At 39.0% G+C, this 23702-nt stretch overlaps 3 protein-coding genes across 5 annotated transcripts in view; 2 read left to right on the top strand and 1 right to left on the bottom strand.

The window, feature by feature from the left end:
• The window catches only part of LOC149837905 (serine/threonine-protein kinase Nek5-like), a 28520-nt gene extending 18224 nt beyond the window's left edge, over window positions 1-10296 (top strand). The window contains exons 4-14 of the mRNA XM_090006267.1: window positions 796-842; window positions 951-996; window positions 1135-1215; window positions 2220-2262; window positions 2366-2415; window positions 5131-5212; window positions 5292-5341; window positions 7101-7174; window positions 7626-7677; window positions 7795-8469; window positions 8616-10296. Of these exons, the coding sequence (XP_089862393.1) occupies window positions 796-842; window positions 951-996; window positions 1135-1215; window positions 2220-2262; window positions 2366-2415; window positions 5131-5212; window positions 5292-5341; window positions 7101-7174; window positions 7626-7677; window positions 7795-8469; window positions 8616-10130 (2715 nt within the window). The 3' untranslated portion in view covers window positions 10131-10296. The remainder of the gene's footprint in view (window positions 1-795; window positions 843-950; window positions 997-1134; window positions 1216-2219; window positions 2263-2365; window positions 2416-5130; window positions 5213-5291; window positions 5342-7100; window positions 7175-7625; window positions 7678-7794; window positions 8470-8615) is intronic.
• A 3635-nt stretch (window positions 10297-13931) lies between these two features.
• LOC149837903 (exocyst complex component EXO70A1-like) overlaps window positions 13932-23702 on the top strand; it is a 36338-nt gene continuing 26567 nt past the window's right edge. For 2 of the 3 annotated variants that reach the window (XM_090006264.1, XM_090006263.1), the window contains exons 1-2: window positions 13936-14285; window positions 14516-14611. In XM_090006264.1, coding sequence (XP_089862390.1) covers window positions 14127-14285; window positions 14516-14611 — 255 coding nt within the window. In that variant the 5' untranslated portion in view covers window positions 13936-14126. Of the gene's footprint in view, window positions 14286-14515; window positions 14612-23702 lie in introns of all 3 variants that reach the window. The other variant, XM_090006265.1, reaches the window with a different exon arrangement.
• LOC149837904 (uncharacterized) lies at window positions 17402-18965 on the bottom strand. The gene is made up of 2 exons (XM_090006266.1): window positions 17776-18965; window positions 17402-17677 (listed from the first exon to the last, which is right to left on the bottom strand). The coding sequence occupies exons 1-2, from the start codon at window positions 18609-18611 to the stop codon at window positions 17533-17535; spliced, it is 981 nt and encodes a 326-aa protein (XP_089862392.1). The 5' UTR covers window positions 18612-18965; the 3' UTR covers window positions 17402-17532.

Below are 23702 nucleotides of genomic sequence, written 5' to 3'. Positions count from 1 at the left end.
TTTATATATATATATATAATTTTTTTTTTACATTTTTGCCCCTGCCGCACCCCCGCACCCGGGTTTTTTGGAAGTGCCAAATCTCCGCACCCGCACCCGCACCCGCACCCGCTCCCGCACCCGCACCCATGTGACATAGCATGCACACAACAGGAACACTTGAAACAATTGTGCACAAAAAGCACAACACAAACTCACAAATGCGCAAAAGCATACCCAAGAGTCATAAGATTGAAAAGGAGCTTGGGCTATAATCCCAAAAGCTTGAGGAATACACAGGGGAGAGCCCCTTTAAATAGAAGAGGTGGAGTCCTTGGAGAGGCTCCACCTCTGGCCGTTGGAGCCCCTTCCAACGGTCACAAATGTGACCATTGGAAGGGGCCCAATGACTAGATGGTGGGCCCCTCCAAGGTGCTTTCCACATTTTACAAAAAACAACAAAAAGAAAAAAGAAAAAGAATAAAAGGAAATTACAAAAACATATTCTAAAAAGAATATGTTATAAAAACACTAAACTACCCCTACGGCTAAACAGTTAGAAATGTATATTTTATATATAATAAGTAGATACATATACATATATATTAATATATGTATATGTATTACCTTATATATATAAAATATATATATTACATTGCATGATTAGATTACATAATTTAACATAGACAACATTTCTTTTCTTAGCTCCGTAGCTGTGGTGCTGCTCTTTTATATTTTACAATTACTTTTTCTTTTTCTTGTGTATCTATTTCAGTTTTGTATGGGAAGCTTATGTGAGCTTTTGCATGGATGTAGGGTTGTTATGTCTGCATTATTACAGGATATTGTGAAGGCGGAGACATGTGAGTGCAACTTCCAACCAGCAATGGTTCACTACCACCACAGGAAATGATCATATTAATTCGAAATCATAATTTATTATTAGTGATGTAATTGTCTTTTGCCTTTAGGGCCGAGTTAATGAAGAGATCAAATGGTGCACTGTTCCCAGAGGAGGTATTCTCATCTTGATTTATCCAGAGGATATTGTAAATGAGATTGTCATTTATGCTTAATGCTTGGACTTATTTCTTGCCAATGTCCATCCTTAATTTCAATTAGTGGTACTGATGATCTTTTGTCAATACTTGTCAGAAATTGTGCAAATGGCTCACACAACTATTATTGGCTGTGGAGTACTTGCATTCAAATTTTGTTATGCATCGAGATCTCAAGGTTTGTAGCTGGGAATCAAGACTCGTAAGTTTGATAGTATTTAGTGCACTCCATCATTTTTAGAAAGTGGCAGATCTATCCATGAGTCAATGATGAGATTTTTTTTGTGTGTGTACAGTCCATTAATGAGATTTCTTTGGTATCATAATAAACATATTTTTGGGATGCCATCAGGGGGGGCCTTTATACAGGCATGCATTTTCTCTAGAAAAAGCACAGTATGATTTAATAATAAAGAAAAAATAAAGGAATTGGAAAATATTCTTGCTTTTACTTTTAAGTTTTAACTTTGAGAATATAATGCAAAATCTCATGGGACTCGTAAATTTGTTGGGAACAAGATCTTTCAAATGTTAACATAACTTTAAAACTTTGGGTTCTCCGGAAATGGTTCTTGAATTTCTTGTGCATAGAAGCTGCAGAGATTGTCATCAGCCATGCCAGATAGGCATGGATGTGCACATTGACACAAATATGGACATGACATACATGGAACATGAATGCAGGTTTTTATCAAAATTTGGACATGGGTACATGTATAAGTTTTTAATCTATTAGAAATTTACAGATATTGTAAATAAACTACTTATAGTTTATTCTAATGTCTTTTTTACATGTGACACTTTCATCATTCATGCAAATGACATTCTGTCAATGGGGTCAAAAGTTTTACCTCAAAATTTGTACAATTCATTGTTTAAGAATTTAAGTTTTGAAAATTAAATAGTTTTCAAGTATTAGACTTGGCTTTGACCATGCCCAGATCCTGTCTTGGCATTCCAGTTGTTATTTTGTCTCACCCAGGATGCATGAGGTGAGAAAACATGTTTCTGTGACAGAAACCATAAGAAATTCAAAATCACAGAGTTATTTATTGTAATATTTGATGCATGGACATGTTTTCTCAAAGCCGAACTAGAAATTTATGCACACAGTACATGTTAGAAAATGCATCTATTACATGAATGAACATTTGGCTGATTTTGTTTATCCCTGGCTTGTAGTGCTCAAATATATTCCTCACTAAGGATCAGGATGTTCGCCTAGGTAAGTGCTTCCATAACAACTCTTCCATAGCTGCATTTTTTTCTTCCAACCTGCTATTTTCAGTAGAGTGAACATCCTGATTCTAACTTCAGGTTGTGTGCAGGTGACTTTGGACTTGCTAAAACTTTGAAGGCTGATGATTTGGCTTCTTCTGTATGTCAGACTTCCTCTTAACCATGATTTAGTGTGTTACTGTCATTAGCAGAATGTAGTCTGTATCCTTTCTTTTTGTTTCTTTTATTTTCTAATGAAGCAACATATTGTTATTGAATTTATGTTTTTATGATTTATATGTGATTCATACATCAACTGCTGTTATACTGTTATTGTTTTTTTGCAAGATGCATGAACGCTCTCAAATCAATGAGCATAGCAAAATAACATGACCTTGCTTGTCATTTTGCATCACTTGGTTATATTATTAATAAGGGTGAAACATGTCAAGAATGTAGGTATCATATTGAAGTTTTTGTTCATCAGATGTCGGAAGGTTGTTCTCTTAGTTTTGTGCTTGACACATTACTCTCTGTTAGTGTGTGTATATAAAAAATAATATTAAAAAATATAAAACAGGAATCTGCTTTTTGTTGGTGTCTTGTACAAAAACATTAACAAGGTGGCAAATATCAATAAAACCAAATAATTTAAGAAAAATTTGCTGAATTGTGATATTTTCTGATATTCTGAGAATACTGATGTTTTCAAAATCTCATGATAATCAAACATTTTACATAAATATACATATACATATGCGTGTGTATTGGTACTAATGGAGGTATGAAACTATTGAGTAAAAATCACCTTTATGTTCGCACTTGTGGAGGGGTGACAACCAATTTTCCTATAACAGTTGTGTTACATCAAGGATCTGCTTTAAGCCCTTTCCTATTTGCTATAGTGATGGATGAGCTTACGAGATCAATTCAAGAAAATGTGCCGTGGTGTATTTTGTTTGCTGATGATATTGTTTTGATTGATGAGTCTAGAGTTGGGGTTAATGCTAAGTTAGAATTATGGAGACAGACATTGGAAGCAAGAGGTTTTAAGTTGAGTAAAAGTAAGACAGAATACATGGAATGTCGATTTAGTAAGCAACGAAATAGAGATGGGAGTGTAGTGAAGCTTGGTGAGAAAGAAATACCGGTGGATGATTCTTTCAAATATTTGGGATCTATCATTCAAAAGTATGGAGAAATTGATGGAGATGTAAATCATAGGATAAAGGTTGGGTGGATGAAATGGAAGAGTGCAACTGGAGTGTTGTGCGATCGTAGAATGCCATTGCGGTTGAAGGGAAAGTTTTATAGGACGACTATTAGGCCCGCTTTACTATATAGTACGGAATGTTGGGCTGCCAAGAGACATCATATTCAAAAAATGAGTGTAGCTGAGATGCGTATGCTGAGATGGATGTGTGGAAATACAATAAAAGATAAGATTCAGAACGAGGAGATACGTAAGAAGGTAGGCGTTGCACCCATTGAAAATAAGATGAGAGAGAATCGTTTACGGTGGTTTGGACATATTCGACGAAGGCCTAATGATGCTCCAGTTAGAAGGATGGAGAAATGGGAAAATATATTAGTTAAAAGAGGTCGGGGTAGGCCTAGGAAGACATGGATGGAGGTGATAAGAAAGGATATGAATGCTTTGAACCTCACCGAGGACATGGCATTGGATAAGAATGAATGAAGGAGAAGGATTCATGTGGAAGACCCAGAAAGATTTTCTTTGTTGGTTCATATCGCCGACCCCAATTGTTTTGGGATGAAGGCGTAGTTGTTGTTGTTGTTTGTAGGTCAGACCCTAGGGATGTGATCTACAAAGTTGGTATAGTAGGAAATGGGTTTTGAATCATGTGATAGTGACATATAAGCAGGTTTTTCAATGGATTCAAAAATCAACGGCCCACAATGTACAAAAGTTTCATGGCTCAAAAAATCATATTTTTACATAGAAAAAACATGATCCAAGCTATGATAGTAAGCAAACCATGTTGAACACATTTATGGGGTCAGAATCAGATTGAGGTGATATAGTTATTATTTTCAGCTCAATAGTTTTGTACCTTCATTACTACCAAATATAAACCTAACCCATATATATATATATATATATGTATGTGTGTGTGTGTGTGTGTGTGTGTGTGTGTGTGTAGACGCTCTTTATTGGCTCCATATTTTTTTTATAAGTTATGAAGGTAAGTTAATGAATCACCTTTTTTGCATAGTGGGGCATATAACTGTTAGAATCCTGACCCCTAGAGATGGGCGGTTTCTACAAATCCGGCCTTGAGAAGGTTCTGGCGCAAAGAAAAGCCGGGAAAGAGAGAAATTTGTTCCCGATCTGGCTAGGCTCTGCATTAGATAGGGTCAGCACGAGGGTAGAGGAAAAATACCGATCCCTCTAGGTGGGCTGCTGCTAAGGAAGATATATAAGAGGAGAGACCAAAAATAAGAATCCAAATAGGAAAAGGCATCCTCCAGTCTAAGGGTCTCTGGTGGATCTGGATCTAGAATGGCTTCTCAGGGTTGGATTTGAGATAGGTCGGATCTGGGACAGTCTGTAACAATAACCAATTCTTCAAACATTAACTGCTTTAGTAGCTGAACTAAAACATTTCGTTACTTTTCTTTTCATTATGCATCTCATAGAACTTTGCTCTCTATTGAATGGATAATTCTTTTGATCTATCAATTTTTGGTTTTTGGGCCCATGACAATGTTTGCACAATTGTGGCAAACTTTTCAAACCTAGACTAACTTTTTGAAAACCTACGAATATTTTATTTTCATCTCAATTTGGAAACAGGAAAGTGCTGAGAGGAAAAGCTAACAGTCTTCTTTTCTCTCTGCATGATTGCTGCAGGTAGTGGGCACTCCTAATTACATGTGTCCAGAGCTTTTGGCTGATATTCCATATGGTTTCAAGTCTGATATTTGGTCCCTAGGTGCTCTCTCTCTCTCTCTCTCCACATTGCATGATCATTATCATACAGAACTTTATTTTCATTTCTTATGCTTTCACAGGCTGCTGTGTGTATGAGATTGCGGCACATCGCCCTGCATTTAAAGCTTTTGTAAGGCTTATTTTCCTTTATTGCATTCTATGGCCTGTTTTTTAACTTTTAGACGTGCTCATGGCTAGTATCTTTCTACAACTGCCCTTGATTGTCCCATGGGTGTCACCCCTTGCGCAAGCCAAATCATGGCGACTCTCTGGGGAAAGGGGTAAGCCCATGGAGTTTTACACTGCCAGGACAGTGACTATAATTACGGCAGGCTGATCCTGTGTTGCTAGGTCTCTTATCCTGGGGGTGGTTTCTCCATGTAAATATAAAAAAAACTATATCTTAATGTCTTAGCAAACATGTTAACTACAAAATGACAGAAAGGTAGAGAAGATTGCTGATTGTGTTTTTTTCTGTTTATGTCTTATGCTGCTGATTGCTGAAAGCTATTTAGTGTTTTTTTATTACAATTTGTCTCTTGAACACCATCCTGTGTTTGTTGTTTCCAGGAAACTAACCTTCTTTTCTTTATGTAAATTTTTACTGAAGGTTGATAAATTATTTGACTACTTCTGCCTCTGTATATTTGTTTTGTTTTGTTTTGTTCAGGCAATATCTTCTGTCATTCTTCAGTCTTGTAATGTTGTACACCTTATATACGTTGCTCCAGGGGATTTGATGATTGATGAGAAACACTATCCCAAAAAGTCTTTCCTTATTTTAGGACATACAAATTCAACTGCAGGCCATGTGGTTCTCTAATATCAATTGTCATTCTAACCATGTCTGCCTGGGTCTCTGCATGTGTGTCTGAGAGGGAATAATGTTGGGAGGCTTTTTAAAAGAAACTCAAGTCTTGCTATAAAATCTTGTCATCACACTTGAATTTGTTTTCCCTAATAACTCATTTAAGTGTAATGTGCCAAAGACCATCTCAAAAAAATAGTCTTGTATGTTCAGGTTTATTGATCGTGTTTTAGGCACATAATGCTAAATGAGGAAAATAGAGGGATTTATCTAGTAGCTCAGTATTCTTCCATGACAGTCTTTTCCCTTTTGAATATTATTAGTTGTTTGCTTGGATATTATTAGAGGGATTTATCTAGTAGCCCAAAATCTTGTCATATTCTCTCACATACCTTGGAGGATTGTGTATTTGGCTTCGAGTTTCTTCACACGCCATTTATTTCCTCCTTGTGAAAATGATCCATGAACTTTGGTGACCACTGCTTAGCCAAGTACACCATATGTTCTAACGCCTAGGCTGTACATTAAAGCAAGAAGTCCACCAAATCCCAGTTGGCTAATATGAGCCTTCCTCCATACTAGATAATGGATATTCATGCAGTAAGTCAGCTTGCTCTAAGAAATACCATGAAATTCCTGGATTCTTCTTCTCAAAAGAATTGATTAAGCTTTAGATTGAAGTGATGTACACCTTGGAAAAAAAATAATATTTCAATGAACATTTGCTACTCCTCTGATACAGATCCTTCATTATGACCTTCTTTGAAGGAAATTTAGGTTATAGTTTACATGCAAGTCAGCACTGTACGTTTGCAGCAGATTTTTCGCTTTTTCATAAACAGAATGGTTTTTTCAAGAATGTTTAAGTTGCTTGTTCTTATTTTTGCCAAGTATTTATGCTAAATGCTCCCTGGTGAGCTTATTCCTCAATTCAATGTCATATTCTCTTCTGAATATTATTATTAGTTGTTTGCTTGGATATAGTACACAAGTGCAATTACGTCATGTTAATGTTTTTCTAGCTCCTATGCTTGCCCTGGATCTTACAAGTGTCTGATTCTCGGTCTTGCATCTGATTTAGGATATGGCTGGGCTTATAAGCAAAATAAATCGGTCTTCAATTGGTCCACTGCCTGCATGTTATTCTTCTTCCTTGTAAGTATGTGTGTAATTATAGCTTTTTCTGTTTTCCTCTCTTTATTTTTCGATCTAGCATGATTTCTCTAGTTAAGCCTTCTGACTTTATTTTTCCTCTCCACTTCTTGTTCTTACTACACTCCAAATAACTTTTTATTTTTTACTAACAATATTGTAAGGTGATTCCAAACAGTGCACGGTTGATGGAGAATCCCTGTCTAGAGACAACTTTTCAGCAAATATAACTTGTGCAATTAATTTTATAAAATACCTTTTCTCTTAAGCTACATCATCCTCATCAAAATTAGCTCAAGAACCTTCTCACTGATTGTTCCATACATCAACACTTAGTACGTCTGCAGATCTATTCACTGATTCCATGCCATGAGTTGCTTGAATCCTTGATAATTTTTTATCTTATAGATCATTGATTTCATCAAGAGGAATCACAGAGTGCCATAAAATGCAGGAAAACACTAATCAAGAGTATGCTGAGAAAGAATCCGGAGCATCGGCCTAGTGTAAGATCTTGCCTGAAAATGCTTTGCCAAAGTGCCTTTTTTTTATTAATTTTAATACGAAGAACTTTGCCAAAGTTGCTTCTTGACCTTCTTATGATAAGTTCCTAAAAATTTCAGGCATCTGAAATCTTGAGGCATCCTTACTTTCAACCATATGTTGATCAATACTGTGTCCCTGCCCATCCTGTGGCAGCTGCTTCACCTGAGAAGCCCATCTACAATACACACCATAATCGTGGCATGGTTGAAAGCCAAAACAGTATCGTGTCTAGCAGCGACAGGGAGAGTGTGCATTCTTGTGGGACAAGCAGTCAACATATTGGGCTTCATGATCACAAGGCTAGTGAAACAGCAGTAGGCTCAACTGATGATTTCTTGGACTGTGCTAATAGCTGCACTTGTTCACCAACAGAAACAACTCGTTTGTCAAACCAAGGGTGTCTTACAAGCATGAAGAATACAGAAGAAAAGAAAAATGTAAATAATGCTCTTTGTGATGATCAGAAACCTAAAGTTGATGTCAAGCCACAAAAAAGTGTCAGGACTATATTGATGGCCTTAAAAGAGGGGGCCAAAGCTAGGGAAAACAGCTCACCTGTGAGAAGCACCCGTTCTAAGACAGGTGGTGTACCTAGCCAGAAGACTAATGCCGAGGCATCACCTGCAGCTTGCAAGCCTTCTGTTGCAGTGTCTTCCTCTCCGAAACCTAGCAATGATATTGCTGTTGCTGCACCCAAAACCAATGTTGATCCAGCGAAGAAGGCATTGACGACACAACCATTGAAGCATATGGTGAGATGTTCACATGTTTTTCTCTATTTCTTTTATTCTACCATATAGTTTTAAGCTGGCCCCAACAGTCCGTAATAGTTTTCCTCAGTAAAACAGCTTTTAAGGGAAAATTTCTCATCTTTCATGTTGTTTTCTTTATTTTACAGTTACCTGCATTTGAGGCTTCACCTAAGAGTAAAGCTAGAGTTGAAGGAGGACCAACATCTGGCCCCATAAAGCCTGTTGCAGAAGATGCACTTTCTGGAAAGCCGAAACTTCGACCTCCAGCACCCAGTCTGGCAAGAAGAACATCATGTCCTGCACAGATGAAACCTACAGAACATGGCATGTATCAAGCTACCAGTGAACTCAACCAGGAGGTGAAAAGAGCTCCAATGGAGTCATGCAAAGAAACACAAACAGATATTTCAAGTTCAAAATCGTCATCTAACAATGTTCAGGATTTTGAAATTCCTGCTGATGTTTCTTCTGTCAGTAGACAGAGTGGCGCCATGAGGGGGAATGAGCAGCACCATCTACAGAGGATACCGAGTCAGAGTGATCAACCATTACATACTGAAAATTCAGGGTTGCATCTAAGTGTTGGAATACAAACATCTAATAGCAGCTTGAAATTATCTTCTGAGCCAGTGATGCATGGTCCTGAACTTTGTACTGAGAAGAAAATGAGCAATCCATGCTGCGGGCCCTCCATTCCTGATTATCAAGATCGTGTTCTGAACTCCACACCCTCTGTTCCTAACTGTCAAGATCACGTTCTGAGCTCCAAAATCACAGAACCTGACCCATCTGCATGTTCTATTTCATGTATTGCTGTTGCCAGGTCTGAAAACCAGTCCATCGAAAGCACTGCACACATGGATAGTGATTTCTTATCCAAGACCAGAGAAACACAAGCAAATGCGGATCTTCAAAATAATGCTAGCATTGATGACGAGGTGGAGTTAAGTTCACACCCTTTCCCCCCTAGTGTTCAACTGTATGGTGCTCGGAAAAAGGAACCTTCTGCAAGCAGATCTAGCGAGCCAGACGTGAAAACTGAACCTGTACATAATTCTGTTTCAACGCCAACTGGGGACGACAAATTCACAGTCGCAGAGCTCCGTTCCTCTATTCCTGAGACTGCTGCTTGCTCAATTGCAGCTATACCAAAGACCCTGCAACCTGAACATGAATGCAAAGTTTCTGAGAAGCCGTTAGCACATCTCCCTCCAGCATTTGATGACGTCATACATGTGATAAGGCATAGCAGTTTTCGAGTAGGAAGCGAGCAACCAGTACTGGAAACAGTGGAAGTGGGTGTGCAGAACATGGGTGTGGGGAAACTCCTGAATGTGGTGAGGGAGGACGTGCAAGCTAAAGCTGCGAAACCGAGCTTGGTGGAGAACATCGCCGACAAGGCTGAGAAGGATGAGAGTGCAGACAAGGATGAGAGTCCGGCAAAAGAGGCACTGGATGTGAAGTCGTACAGACAGAGAGCAGATGCACTTGAAGGGCTCCTGGAACTTTCTGCAGATCTGCTACAGCAGAAGCGTTTGGATGAGCTTGCAGTGGTGCTGAGACCATTTGGCAAGGACAAGGTCTCCCCAAGGGAGACTGCAATATGGTTGGCAAAGAGCCTGAAGGGAATGAATGAGGCGAATCCTGGACGTGCTACATGAATAAATCGGGGAACCCAGAACGCTTTTTTTCGTAGTTTTCTTTGTTTTCCTTCTCTTGTTCGTTTGTGCAGTTCGATATTATTTGTTCTGTGAACCGAAGTGTTCCTATGTTCACATCATTTTCAATTCTTTGATTCAAATTAGAAGCCCAAGCTTTTGTTTCCCATTTGTCAGTTCTCAAAATCAACTGTTGCTAATGTTGTACACTTCAGACACGTTTGCAACCGTCTAGGTGAATCTACTTTAGAATGTGAATCACATTACTCACATTTCAAAGCACAACTTTCTCATGTTTGCACGAAGGGGCTTCAAAACAAAATTGCTTGCCTTTGATTCACATTTCTGTGGAGAGGGGTTCACCGGTTTCTAGCGAGCCCCAACTTTAACAAAAGAGGGCTATGTATTTCCAGCGAGCTCCCCTTTGGATAAAAAAACGGAACGTGCAGCTCACTGGAAACCTGACTAGCCCTTCTCAGCTCAGAATGAGCTCACTGGAATCCTTGTGCCGAATCCAAATCTGATTAGTAATGGATTCAGTTTTCTTAACCAAATCCGACTAATCAGATTCAGAATCGGGTTAGATACTACATATATCTGATTCGTTGACATCCCTAATTTCTGGTGAGCTCCTTTTTGGGCAAAAACATAATGGGACTCTCGAAAAATCCTACAAGCTTCGGTTAGCAGGTGATCAATGGGTTGAACATTACATCACAAAGTTTACATGCAACCCCTTGTACAGCTTGTATCCTGTGATTCCCCTTTCCAAGGAAGGTGCCACAAGTAGGGCTGGTGAACAAGTCGAAGAACTGAACAGGAAGTGTTCAAGCTTGGCTCATTCTTGTGGTGAGTTGAGTTGAGCATTGGCTCATGGTAAGCCTGAGTTAAATGAGTCAAGCTTGAGTTGGATTGTTTAAAAACAAATCAAAATTAAGATTGATAAAATGGACTCTGAACCATAGCACAAAACTGGCTTATTTAAAAGCATTAAAGTTTGCTACATCATTTGCATGTACATAAGACTTAGCCAACATTGTTTTTTTAGCCAAAATAACTCTATGGATGTAATGTAGATGTTGTTTTTAGTCGAAACCATGCTTTAAATTTCAGGATCCGACCTGTGTACAGGTTTTCCTGATGATGTGAAAACCGATTGTTGTAAAATGCATCTAATTTTTCCAACTCAAAACAATATATTTTATCTTTAAAAAAAACATGATCGATTCCAACTAAATTAATCATGTTAAACACATCTACATTTGAGTCAAAACAACTTGGATCATGAGATTCCAACTAGATTATATGTACAAACTTTATTGAATATATTCTTTTTGAAAAATAAATATATTGTTTCAAAACTTCAAGTAATAGTATTTGAACTCTAAGCTTATGCTTATAAGCCAAACACTTCAATCATCTTCTATAATGTAAAAGTGTACATAAAATATATGTATTTCTAGTTTATAAGAGCTTAGATGAGTTGAACACTCATTGTTTATGTTTAGCTTGCCAAGCCTATTTCATGACTTTGATATTCACTCTCATGACAAGGCATGTAGTATCCTCTCTTGGACGACAAAGGTCCTGAAATTTTTCGGTGACCTTTCTTGGTTAGCAGTTTCTGTCACTTCTCACAAAAACTCAATTACACTTGGATCACTAAGGGTCATTGGTCAATTGGGTGAGGTTGAAGTTGGGTTTGATGGTTTACCAATGAAAATCAGATATACTAAGGTATGTTCAATTTGCCACAGTCATAAGAAACCAGGTTGCAGTAGAAAAATCATATCTCAAGATACATACCACTAAAAATTCAAAAATTTGGTTAATACCTATATGTGCTTATGTCCCAAATTTTAGGCCTGAATTCAAAAAAGATTGGAATATATGAATTTATGAAGGAGGACCAATTTATTGATTCTGGATAATGAATGTAAAGAGGGCTCATAAGTTTGGAATAAGAAACATGTACATGCAAAAACATAGATTTAACGTGGTTCGGTCAATGTGACTTGCGTCCATGAATAAACACTCTCTCTTTTAATCCAGAGAGAGTATTTATAAACCTTTTCATATATGAGTTAAGATGACTCTATTAATTTCAATCTCTTTAGAATTCTTATATACATGAGAGTCATAATTGAGGTGAGTCTTTTTTGTTGTAAGAGTATTAGTTAGGTTAAGCTTCTTCTTCTCACATGTCCCTTCAACAACAAGCTTCTTGGAATGACTGATGGACGTCCTATCTTGAAGAAGACTTTTGAGCGCCGAACACAAGCTGCTCGTCTTGTTTTCCAATCCTTGGGGTCCACCTATGGCTCCCTTTCTTATGTAAAATAAGAAGAGTAGCTTTCTCGGATAAGATTCACATTTTCATTTTTCCCTTCATCAAACTTGCAAGTACTTGAAAAAGTAGCTGGGATTAAGCATCCATTTTCTTAGAAAACTCAAGAAAGTCCACCTCAGTGTTTGCAAACTTAACCTAGATGTATGGGAAGGAAAATTGTGCCATGATTAGCATAGATGGCTTTAGGGCATGACTCTTTATAGTTCTCTCTCACATTTTATATCATATAAATCAGTCAATATTTGGCTTGCATTGCTTCAAAGCTTTGAAACAATGTATTGTCTTTAATAAAGAGGACAATTTTGAGCTTAGTTTAATGAATTTAGAGTTCAAATCCTATTAATTCTAATATTGCAACAAAACCTTTTTTTACAAACTAACCAATTTAGAACTAGGGTCATTTAGTTCAACTTGAGCTTGACTCATATATATATATGTGTGTGTATGTGTGAAAATTAGTAAGTGCTAAACCCATTTGGTGCTAAACTGCATGCTAAATGGGTTTTTCGGGCTTCTCAGGTGCTTTTTATGCAGTTTTAGCTTCATAAATGTGTTAGTCATGGTCAAGTTACTAAGAATCTACACCTGGATCTTGTGTTTTCTATAAAAAAAAATGAGGAGCTTCAAAAATTTACAAAGAATTTAGACTATTGATTTTTCAAACTTTATAAAAACCCACCCATGTGTTGGAATCAAATGCTTCAAGAGCTAATCCTAATAAAATCTGTATGGTCGAATCTGAAAGTAAAATAAAAGGAGCCCCAAAAACCTATTTAACAAACGGTTTAACATCTAAGGGGTTTAACACGGACCCATTACTATATATATATATATAAAGAGCGAGAACATTTATCATTCAACATTACCAAAATACATCCAACTGAATACTATCCAACTGAATACTGGATGAGAGAGGAACATAAGAGTAAGACAACCATCATCTAGATGGTGACTGTGCAAAATTGAATTTGATGCCCTTGAAAAAGATATCGTTTTTTCAGTCCATATCACCCACCATGCTGAAAACAACCATACCCCCTCCCCCCACAATAATCTTTCTTTTTTTTTTAAGAAGGAGAGAAAGAGAGAGAGAGTCGATTTATATCATTATCCTACTTGACGATCCGACCAATCGACGTGTTTTGACCCTTGTGACTTTGACCTCCCCCTCCCGGTAGACAACATCCCCGGATCTCCGATACTCTCCGCACGAGGGCCCCTCGATCACGACTCCCACCAGTTCAGTTTTCAACCGTCCGATGTACGATCGCTCATCTCCAACCGTTGGATCTCGGCAAAAAGGATACGAACAAAATCGAAAGAGACAGAAATACCCTTCAACCATTGCCGAGAAAACCCAATCACGCGCGAGGCTCTTTCGTAAATCATACGCTAAAGTTGTACATTTTCGTAAATACGTTGCGAAAAATAAATATTCGATCCCTCCTGCGGTCCTGCCTGGCTCTCTGATATCTCTTCTTTCTTTCTTTATCTTTTTCGTTTTCTTCCTTTTCAATTTTTTTGTTTTTGTTTTTTCTGTCTATCGTCGGAGGGATTTATCGATCGGTCGATCGAGAGAGAGGGTCGGAGGGACGAGAATGGAGGAGTGAAACCCTAGGATCCACAGTGGAGAGGAGGAGGAGGAGGAGATGGGCGTGGACGTCGCCATGGAGAGCCTGAGGGATCGGGCGATCTTCATGAGGGAGAGCTTGCAGAAGAGCCAGGAGATAACGGACAGCATGGTCTCGATCCTCGGCTCGTTCGACCACCGCCTCTCCGCCCTCGAGTCCGCCATGCGGCCCACCCAGGTACCTCTCCCTATTCCCCCCGATCTCCTCGATTCTCGGACGTTTCTTCGCGATCGCATCTAGGGTTTTTGCCTTTCCTCTCTTCTTTCGCTTTCGATCGGCTCATCGAGCTTCGATTCTAAGGGGTTTTGTCGATCCGGCGTTTTAGTTGTTCGGGTTGCGAATTAGGGTTTGACGGACGCTCGGTTTTGTTTTTTTTTGTGTTTTTTGCTGTTTGGATTTGGTTTTAGGTGAGGACGCATGCGATCAGGAGGGCGCACGAGAATATCGACAAGACGCTGAAGTCGGCTGAGGTTATTCTAGCTCAATTCGATCTATGCAGACAGGTTTCATCTCCTTTTCTTTATTTGATTCTCCTTTTTCTGTTGATTTGACGCGTTTATGTTGCTTGTCTTGGTGGAAACTGGAATGAAGAGGTTTTGATGAAGAATTATCACTTCAAGTGTGACGTGGGGGAGTTAAATAACTAAGAGTTAGGAAGAAACTTGAGTTTGGTTATAGCTTATTTTGTTGGCCTTTTCTTTTTTGTCTCCATTTCGTGCCCTTTGATGATTGTAGTGCTATCTAGCTTTAATATCTTTTTAAGCTGTGATTTTTAACTGGGCACGAGCTGTTTCTTAATGTTGAAATGAATGACTGCTCAATTGGAGCTTCCTTAGTTGATTTAGCACCAAGTTTTGTTGCCCTTCATTGAAGAATACCGGATCATGTAATTGAGAAGTCGACTTGTCCATGACGCATGAAAGCGTTTTCTGTTGAATATGACTGCTTGAGTTGGAACCAACCAGGTTGAATCATTAAGCTGATAAAGGTTTGTGTATGGGTTGGCGGATTGGCTGTATTTGTTGCAATAAAGGACGACCAACTATGTAAGTGTTCAGATTCTCATCCATTTGATTGGATGTTGTTGGTTTGGAAGATTATGGACTGTTTGGGAATTTATTATGGACTGTTTGGGAATTTTAAGTCCCCCGGAACCAACATAGATTGCAATATGTTACTAATGGTAGAATGATTGACCTTCCTTGCTCTGAGTTGTCAAAGGCGCTAGGCGGAGCGTAGGCGGTGAGCCCCTAAAAAGACTAGGCTGGACTAAGCAGACTAGTAGGTACCCTATGTCACACGGACTCGGCTAAGGAGGTGCCGCACCCGAGTCGACACGCCCCGACACGGGTGCGGACTCGGGTGCGGCTTCGGACTCGGCCCGGACTCGGTCAACGCCGAGTCGGACTCGGTCAACGAGTCCAGGCCGAGCCCGTCCACATTTTGGACTCGGTCAACTTTGACCGAGTCCAAAAATGTCCCTAAAAAACTAATTTTTTATATTTTTTATTTAAAAAAATATATATAAAAAGGGCACTGTGACTGTGCAGTCTTTGCAGTGTGCACAGTCTTTGCAGTGTGCACTGTGCACAGTCTGTGACTGTGCACAGTGCTGTGCCTGTACACAGTGCACAGTGCTGTGCCTGTGCACAGTCACAGTCACAGTCTGTGACTGTGCACAGTCACAGTCACAGTCTGTGACTGTGCACAGACACCTGTGGCATTTTAAAAATAAAATAAAATAAAATTATATATATATATATATATATATATATATATATATATATATATATATATATATATATATATTTTTTGCCGAGTCCCCGTGTCCAAAAATTTTAAAATTGTGCCGCACCCGTGTCGCACCCGCACCCGCACCCGCACCCGCACCCGCACCCGCACCCATGTGACATAGTAGGTACCCCAATTTAAAGAATTTAAAAAATACATAAAATATGTAAAGAAACTGCTAAAATTAATAACAAACATGTAAACAATATAAAATCAATCAACAATAAGCAATAGACAAAACACAATGTCATCGAACACTATAAAGCAATTATATTAAATAACCTGCTCAAAAAAATAAGAATAAATGAACAATTGAATAAACAAACTATACAACTAACAATGTGAATGACAAATATATAAAAAATAAAATCATGTATGCAAACAAATTAACAACAATTGACATAAAATTGTTAAAATGTAAACTGTAATATATATATATATATTATTTAATATTATTATATTTTCTTTTATTATTTTCTTTTATTATTTGTCTTTATTTTCTTTTTTAGCATCTAGTTCAATAGAAACTAGATATTTGACAAGTTCCTGTTGGAACTTGACTGTGCAAATAGCTGTTGGACTGTAGTCCAACAGCTATAATAAATGCTGTTGGACTATAGTCCAACAACTATAATAATAAATGTTGTTGGACTGTAGTCCAACAACTATATTAAGAGACGTTGGAATCCAACGTCTCTTTTGGAGAGCTCAAAATGAGCTCTCCTCTCTCTTCCACTTTTTTGTATATATAGGGGTGAACCCCTTCAATGTAAAACAATGCTTCTTAAGCATTTTGTTCATGAATAAAGTATTATTTATTTTTCAAGTGTTCTTCCTTTTATACCCTTTCAAGGGTCATGCTTGTAGTGTCTCCAATAGACACTTGTTTGTGAGTTATTTGTGCATTTGTTGAAGACCACCATTTCATTACATGGTATCAGAGCTACGAAATCCTTAGATCTTGAAGTGCTTCTGCCTCGATTTTCGTGCCACATTTACAAAAGGTGTTTCATCACCTTGTTCTTGGCTCAAGAAGATTTGTTTGAAGAAAGGCGAACTTGTGCTAAAAAAAATTTGGTTTTGTATCCTCTCTTATTCCTTTATCTACTCTTTTTCTTTCTTTTTATTTTTCTCTCTCTCTCCTCCTATTTATTCCTCTCTTACCCTTGTAAAAGATGGATGACAATGATAAGATCACCATCATTCCTATGAAGCTAAATGATACTAATTATGTAATGTGGGCTTCGATTATGAAGCACTACATTTGGGGAAAAGGCTATGTCACATGGGTGCGGGTGCGGGAGCGGGTGCGGGTGCGGGTGCAGGTGCGGGGATTCGGCACTTCCAAAAAACCCAGGTGCGGGGGTGCGGCAGGGGCAAAAATGTAAAAAAAAAATTATATATATATATATATATATAAAATTTTGAAGTTTTAACAATTTAACATTTAACAATAAACATTGTCATAAACTCATAATATGATTCATCATGCATGCAGTATATCAACCTAAATATCAAATTATCAATCAAATAAGTAAAGCAATTACATAAATCGACCTAAATATCAATCAAATAAGTATGCATAAAAGAACTAAATTACATACCAAAGTATATCCTGATGAAGTAATGGATGCTAATAATTTTCTTCTTCATCATGAAATGCATCATTAGAAGGAATACTGGGCTCAGCTAAATCCATGTTTGTTACGTTGAATTCATGTTCTCCCTCGAAGTCACACTCTTCTGGGTTTACATCCCAAAATTTGGATGTTCCTTGTCTGCATTATAAACCCAATTTGAAAATGATAAATACAATACAAGTATATTTAAATGAAAACTAAGAAATAATCAAATAACTAAGAGAGCAAATTAGTACCTGTATTCATCATTGCTTCGCGAAAGTAATCGAAGATTTGAATGAACATATACTAAATCCTCTGCACGCTTGCTGGTGAGTTTATTTCTCTTCATGTTGTGGATTTGAGAATATGTGCTCCAATTTCTTTCACAACAAGATGAACTAGCAGGCTGCGATAGCAATCTTAATGCAAGACGTTGCAGAAGAGGTGTTTCCGATCCAAATGTTGACCACCATGAGATAGGATCTATATTATCTTCTTCTCTCGCGAATAATGCCGGTGCATATAATCTCGAAGATGAAAATTTTCCAAACTCTTGTGTGACTTGATGTAGAAGATGTGCTTCTGGAAAAAGTCTTGTCATACACATATTTCTATGTCTTGATAGCTCTGGGTCTAAATTTGGAGGGACACGACCAATACCACCAGCCCGCCACTTATTTGCATAATATTTTAGATTAAGAGAATGTGCCATGCAATGCAAAGGAGTGTTGCTCTTATCCCATCTTCTGACTAAAATTGAATGAATATGATTAAAAAAATCTGAATCATCCAATGCAGGATTTTTTTCTTCATGCATGAAAACTATAGCTTGTATTTTTTCAATTATATTATCCCACATTTCATAAACTCTGTGAAGCATGGGCTCATCCTTATCAACTTCTCTTAACATTTCCCAAATAGGTTGCGTAAATTGAAGGAAGTATACCACTCTGTCCCAAAACTCATCATCAAGAATGAATTTCTTAATTTCTTGAGCCTTCATATCATCATCAACACGATAGAATGTCCAATTTTCATCAGTCACCATGTTAATCAAAGCATTCTTCACTCTTTTAATCCTCTTCATCATCACAATGATGGACGCAAAACGTGTTTCAGCGACCTTCAACAATTTCAAATCAGAATGCCTATTAAATATAGCATTAGCACGATGGTGGTTAACAACAAAATTCCTAATGCTTTTGACATTTCTTTCTAAATCTTCAATCCATGAACATAAAGCATATGCTTGTGAATTTTCTTCTTCTTTGGGGTTGCATATGCTCTTTAGGGCTAGATTTAAGCTGTGTGCTACACAGGGAGTCCAAAAATATTAGGGTACTCACTCTCCAAACTCAACGCTGCACTTTTACAAACCGGAGCGTTGTCTGTAATGATTTGTACCACTTTCTGATCACCCACTTCTTTTATCACTTCTATAAACAATCTCTTCAAATACTCTGCATTTTTATATTCCCCAGATGCATCAACTGCTTTCAAGAATATTGGGCCACTAAGCGAACAAGCAATGAAATTGATTAATGGACGCCTTTGAATATCTGTCCATCCATCAGACACAATGGAAACTCCATTTTGCTCCCATGAATATTTTTTAATTTCTAGCAACCTCTCCACGTTTGCCCTCTCTTCTGCAAGAAGTGTGGTTCGTATTTTTTCTGAACTTGGAGGCACATAACCACTCAAATTACAATTTGCCAAGGATGTTACTAAATCCTTCCAATAAGGATTTCTAGCCGCATTAAATGGGAGTGAACCAGAATAAAAGTACCTCCCAACTTTTCTATCCAATTCTTCTCTTCCATATGTATTGAATGCTGCTTGTATCGTTCCTCTACCTCCTAGATTGACTTTTCTTTTTTTTTTAGCATCTTCTTGGTGGCTTGCAAATGGCACACTGAGTGCAGAAGAATCGGCCATTGCCTTTCTCTTCTCATATTCTTCTTGTATTTTCTTGTATTGCCTTCGCATTGCCTCATCAACTTTTCTGCAAGCATGAAATGCCATGTCCTGGTATCTTCAACAAATGAGCCTTCACTCTTGTGTAAGACCCAACAAAATCTTTTTCGCAGAGCTTGCATCGAAATCTTTTGTTTCCACCACCTCCTTCTCCAGTTTTTGCAAGTTATCTACATGTACCCATAGTGGCCCCACATCATCAATCCCACTGCAACTATCAGCAAAACTAGCAGCAGAACTCACATGTTGGGATGAGGATGACGCAAGTCCTTTCCCTTTATCCGTCATTTTTATCCTGAAAACAAAAAAAAAAATACATTACAATTTTCAAATCAATTCGAAAATACACGGAGAAGGGGGGGGGGGGGCTCAGCCCCTCCCCTGCCAACCCAACAAGAGAGCGAGAGCGAGGGGGCTCGGCCCTTCCCCTGTCGACCCCCCCCCCCCCCCAAAAAAAACAGATGGGGGAGGGGCTCGGCCCCTCCCCTGTCGACCCCCAAAAAAAAAACTGATGGGGGAGGGGCTCGGCCCCTCCCCTGTCGACCCAAAAAAAAAAAAAAGATGGGGGAGGGGCTCGGCCCCTCCCCTGTCGACCCCAAAAAAAAAACTGATGGGGGAGGGGCTCGGCCCCTCCCCTGTCGACCCAAAAAAAAAAAAGATGGGGGAGGGGCTCGGCCCCTCCCCTGTCGACCCAAAAAAAAAAAGATGGGGGAGGGGCTCGGCCCCTCCCCTTTCGACCCAAAAAAAAAAACTGATGGGGGAGGGGCTCGGCCCCTCCCCTGTCGACCCAAAAAAAAAAAGATGGGGGAGGGGCTCGGCCCTCCCCTGTCGACCCAAAAAAAAAAAAAAAGATGGGGGAGGGGCTGAGCCCCTCCCCTGTCTACCCAAAAAAAAAAAACAGATGGGGGAGGGGCTCGGCCCCTCCCCTGTCGACCCAAAAAAAAAAAACTGATGGGGGAGGGGCTCGGCCCCTCCCCTGTCGACCCCAAAAAAAAAAAAGATGGGGGAGGGGCTCGACCCCTCCCCTGTCGACCCAAAAAAAAGAAAAGATGGAGGAGGGACTCGGCCCCTCCCCTGTCGACCCAAAAAAAAAGAGGTAGATGGGGGAGGGGCTCGGCCCCTCCTGTGCCGAAAAATGAGGGAGCAGGGGAGGCTCAGCCCCTCCCCTGCCGACCCAACAAGAGACCGAGAGAGGGGGGGGGGGTGCTCGGCCCCTCCCCAGCCGACCCAAGAAGACGAGAGACATACCTGCCAGCCGAGAGGAGGAGTCTGGGAGGCGGAGCTGGGGGCGGCGGCGCTGAGGGCGGCGACGCTGGGGCGGCAGAGCTGGGGCGGCGATGGGAGAGCTCGAGCTCAGGGGGAGAGAGAGGAGAGATTAGGGCAAAAAATTTTTTTTGCCCTAATCCTCCTCCTTTTCATCGGGGGGGGGGGAATTTTTTTTCGCCCAAAAATTTGGACAAAAATGACCCTGGGTGCGTTGACCGCACCCAGGGTCGTGTTGACCGCACCCGGTGCCGCACCCGCACGCGATCCCGTGTCGCGTCGCGTCGCGTCGACACAGGTGCGGCACCTGTTTTGCCGAGTCCCTGTGACATAGGGAAAAGGTTTATGGGGTATAGTGGATGGTTCCGATTTGGAACCTAAACTATCTCTTACCAAGAAAGAGGGTGATAAAGAGGTTCCTCTAACGGAAGAAGAGAAGAGTAAGGCGTTAGTCACTTATGAAAAGAAATGGAAAGAATGGAGGATAGGGCATGCAAAAATTATGTCATGGCTCATCAATAGCATAGACATTAAAAAATGCTCTAGTCTAGCTAAGTTTGAGCATGCCGATAAGGTTTGGGAATACCTCAAAAACATGTAATCCCTTAAAGATATTGCACATGTATGCAATTTACAAGATAAAGTTCGGACAATGACTCAAAAAGATAAAACTATTCGAGAATATTATAATGAGTTGTCCGAACTTTGGGAAGAGTTGGCTCTTCTTGAGCCCAAATGACATTGTGCCAAAGACATCGAGCTTCGCCAAAAGCAACTCGATATGGAACATTTCTATCAATTTGTGAATGGTCTAAGGCCGGAGTTTGAATCCACCAAATCGGCCCTTTTACATCGTGGAAAAATTCCTTCTATTGTTGATACTATAGAAGAGCTCACTATAGAGGAAAATAGACTTAGAAAAAGTACTTCAAAAGTTGATGATGACTCTGTTTTAGCTGTATCTAGACCGGGGAATCATACTCGTACTTACAAGCCGCCTCATTTTGGAAGGCAAAACGACGACTTTGATAAAAGAAAAGTTATTTGTCATTATTGTCATGAACCGGGGCACTATAGGCCTCAATGTCCAAAGTTAAAAAGAAGAGAAGAAAAAAGAGTTGCATCTGTTGAATCTGAGTCAAAAGATCAAGATGCACCTGTGTCTATGGCTCAATTAATGGAAATCCTTCAACCTCTTCTCAAAGGGGTATCCTCCTCAACCGAAGCCTCAATTGGAGCGACAGTTGCATCTTTCTCCGGTCCAGGTAACTTTCCTTGGCTTTTAGATTCTGGTGCTTCTTTTCATATGACCCCAAATGTTAGTAGTCTATCCGAATGTCTTAAAAATAACTCAAGTGTGTCAAAGGTTTTTACAGCCGATGGCACATCTCTTGAAGTAAAAGGAATAGGATGTTTTGAAAATCTTCAAAAATCCAAAAGATTTTTTATCCCAGAAGTTAGATATATCCCTAAACTTAATTTGAATCTCTTATCTGTCTCGCAAATATCTGATTATGGATGTAATATCTCCTTCTCTTCTCATGGTTGTTGGGTACATGATCGCCAGTCAGGGAAGCTGATTGGGGAAGGCCATAGAGAAGGAGGACTTTATTACATGGACTTTTTGGAATTACCCAAGAATGCATTTTGTTATAATATTCAGAAATTAGAATTGAATTTATGGCACAAAAGGCTTGGCCATCCTCATATGTCTAAAATTCAATATTTTTCAAGTTTGGAAAAATTTTGTAATTCTGAAATTTTTTCTTGTAAAGACTGCATTCTTGGCAAAATGAAAAGGTTACCATTTCTTAGTAGAACTTTTGTTTCCTCACGACCACTTGAGTTAATACATTCGGATGTTTGGGGCCCCGCACCATTTATTTCCAAAGGTGGTTATACATATTATGTCATTTTTGTTGATGACTTTTCTAGACATACTTGGATTTATTTTCTTAAACATAAATCTGATGTCTTTGCTAACTTCCAAATATCTCATAAAATGGTTAAAAATAAGTTTCAAAATGATATTTCTGTTTTTCGCACTGATTCAGGGGGAAAATTTATGTCCAACGAATTCAAAGACTATCTCAATTTACATGGTATTACACATCAAAGATCATGTCCACACACTCCACAACAGAATGGCCTAGCCGAACGCAAACATCAACACATTATGGAAACTACTAAGACATTGCTAATTGCAAATCAAGTTCCAAAAAGTTTTTGGGCTGAAGCGGTCCTAACTGCCACCTACCTCATTAATAGGATGCCATCTTCCTCATTAAAGAATACAACTCCAATAGAAAAGCTTGTTAATTTAACTCCAGATTATTCTAGATTAAGAGTCTTTGGATGCAAATGTTTTGTTTTCACCAACAGAAATGACAAACTCTTTCCTCGTGCAATCACATGTGCCTTTTTAGGATATGCTGATAATAAAAAAGGCTACAGGTGTTTCGATTTTCAAAATGACAAATTATATGTGTCAAGAAATGTATCTTTTTTGGAAAAAGAAAGCTTCTTTGAATTTGAAAAATCCAAGGATGTCACTGAATACTCGTTTTTAATTGATCCAACTTCAAAATCCAATAAATGTGATGTTGGATGTGACCTTGACAATGATCAAAGTCCTATTGTTGTTGAAAATGATGATAATGAAGAGCAAATCCATAGGGATGTTAGTCTACAATATTCAAGATGTAGAGAGCAAAATCTTCCATGTGCATTACAAAAATACTCTGAAGTCTCACCTAGAAGAACGTCTAGAATCTCTAAACCTCCAGAAAAATTTGTGTCTTATGAATCTTTTTCACCCACGTATAGGGCCACCATTACATTAATACAATCATATGTTGAACCATCATCCTATTCTCAAGCAAAAAATCATATAGAATGGATAGAAGCCATGAAAATAGAATTGGATGCGCTAGAAAAGGCC

Source organism: Nuphar pumila, chromosome 5 (assembly GCF_984573655.1).
Source record: "Nuphar pumila chromosome 5, dmNupPumi1.hap1.1, whole genome shotgun sequence".
In the NCBI taxonomy this organism is placed as follows: Eukaryota; Viridiplantae; Streptophyta; class Magnoliopsida; order Nymphaeales; family Nymphaeaceae; genus Nuphar; species Nuphar pumila.
The sequence above is the reverse complement of the archived record's forward strand: the minus strand, read 5'-3'. Positions and strand labels throughout refer to the sequence as shown.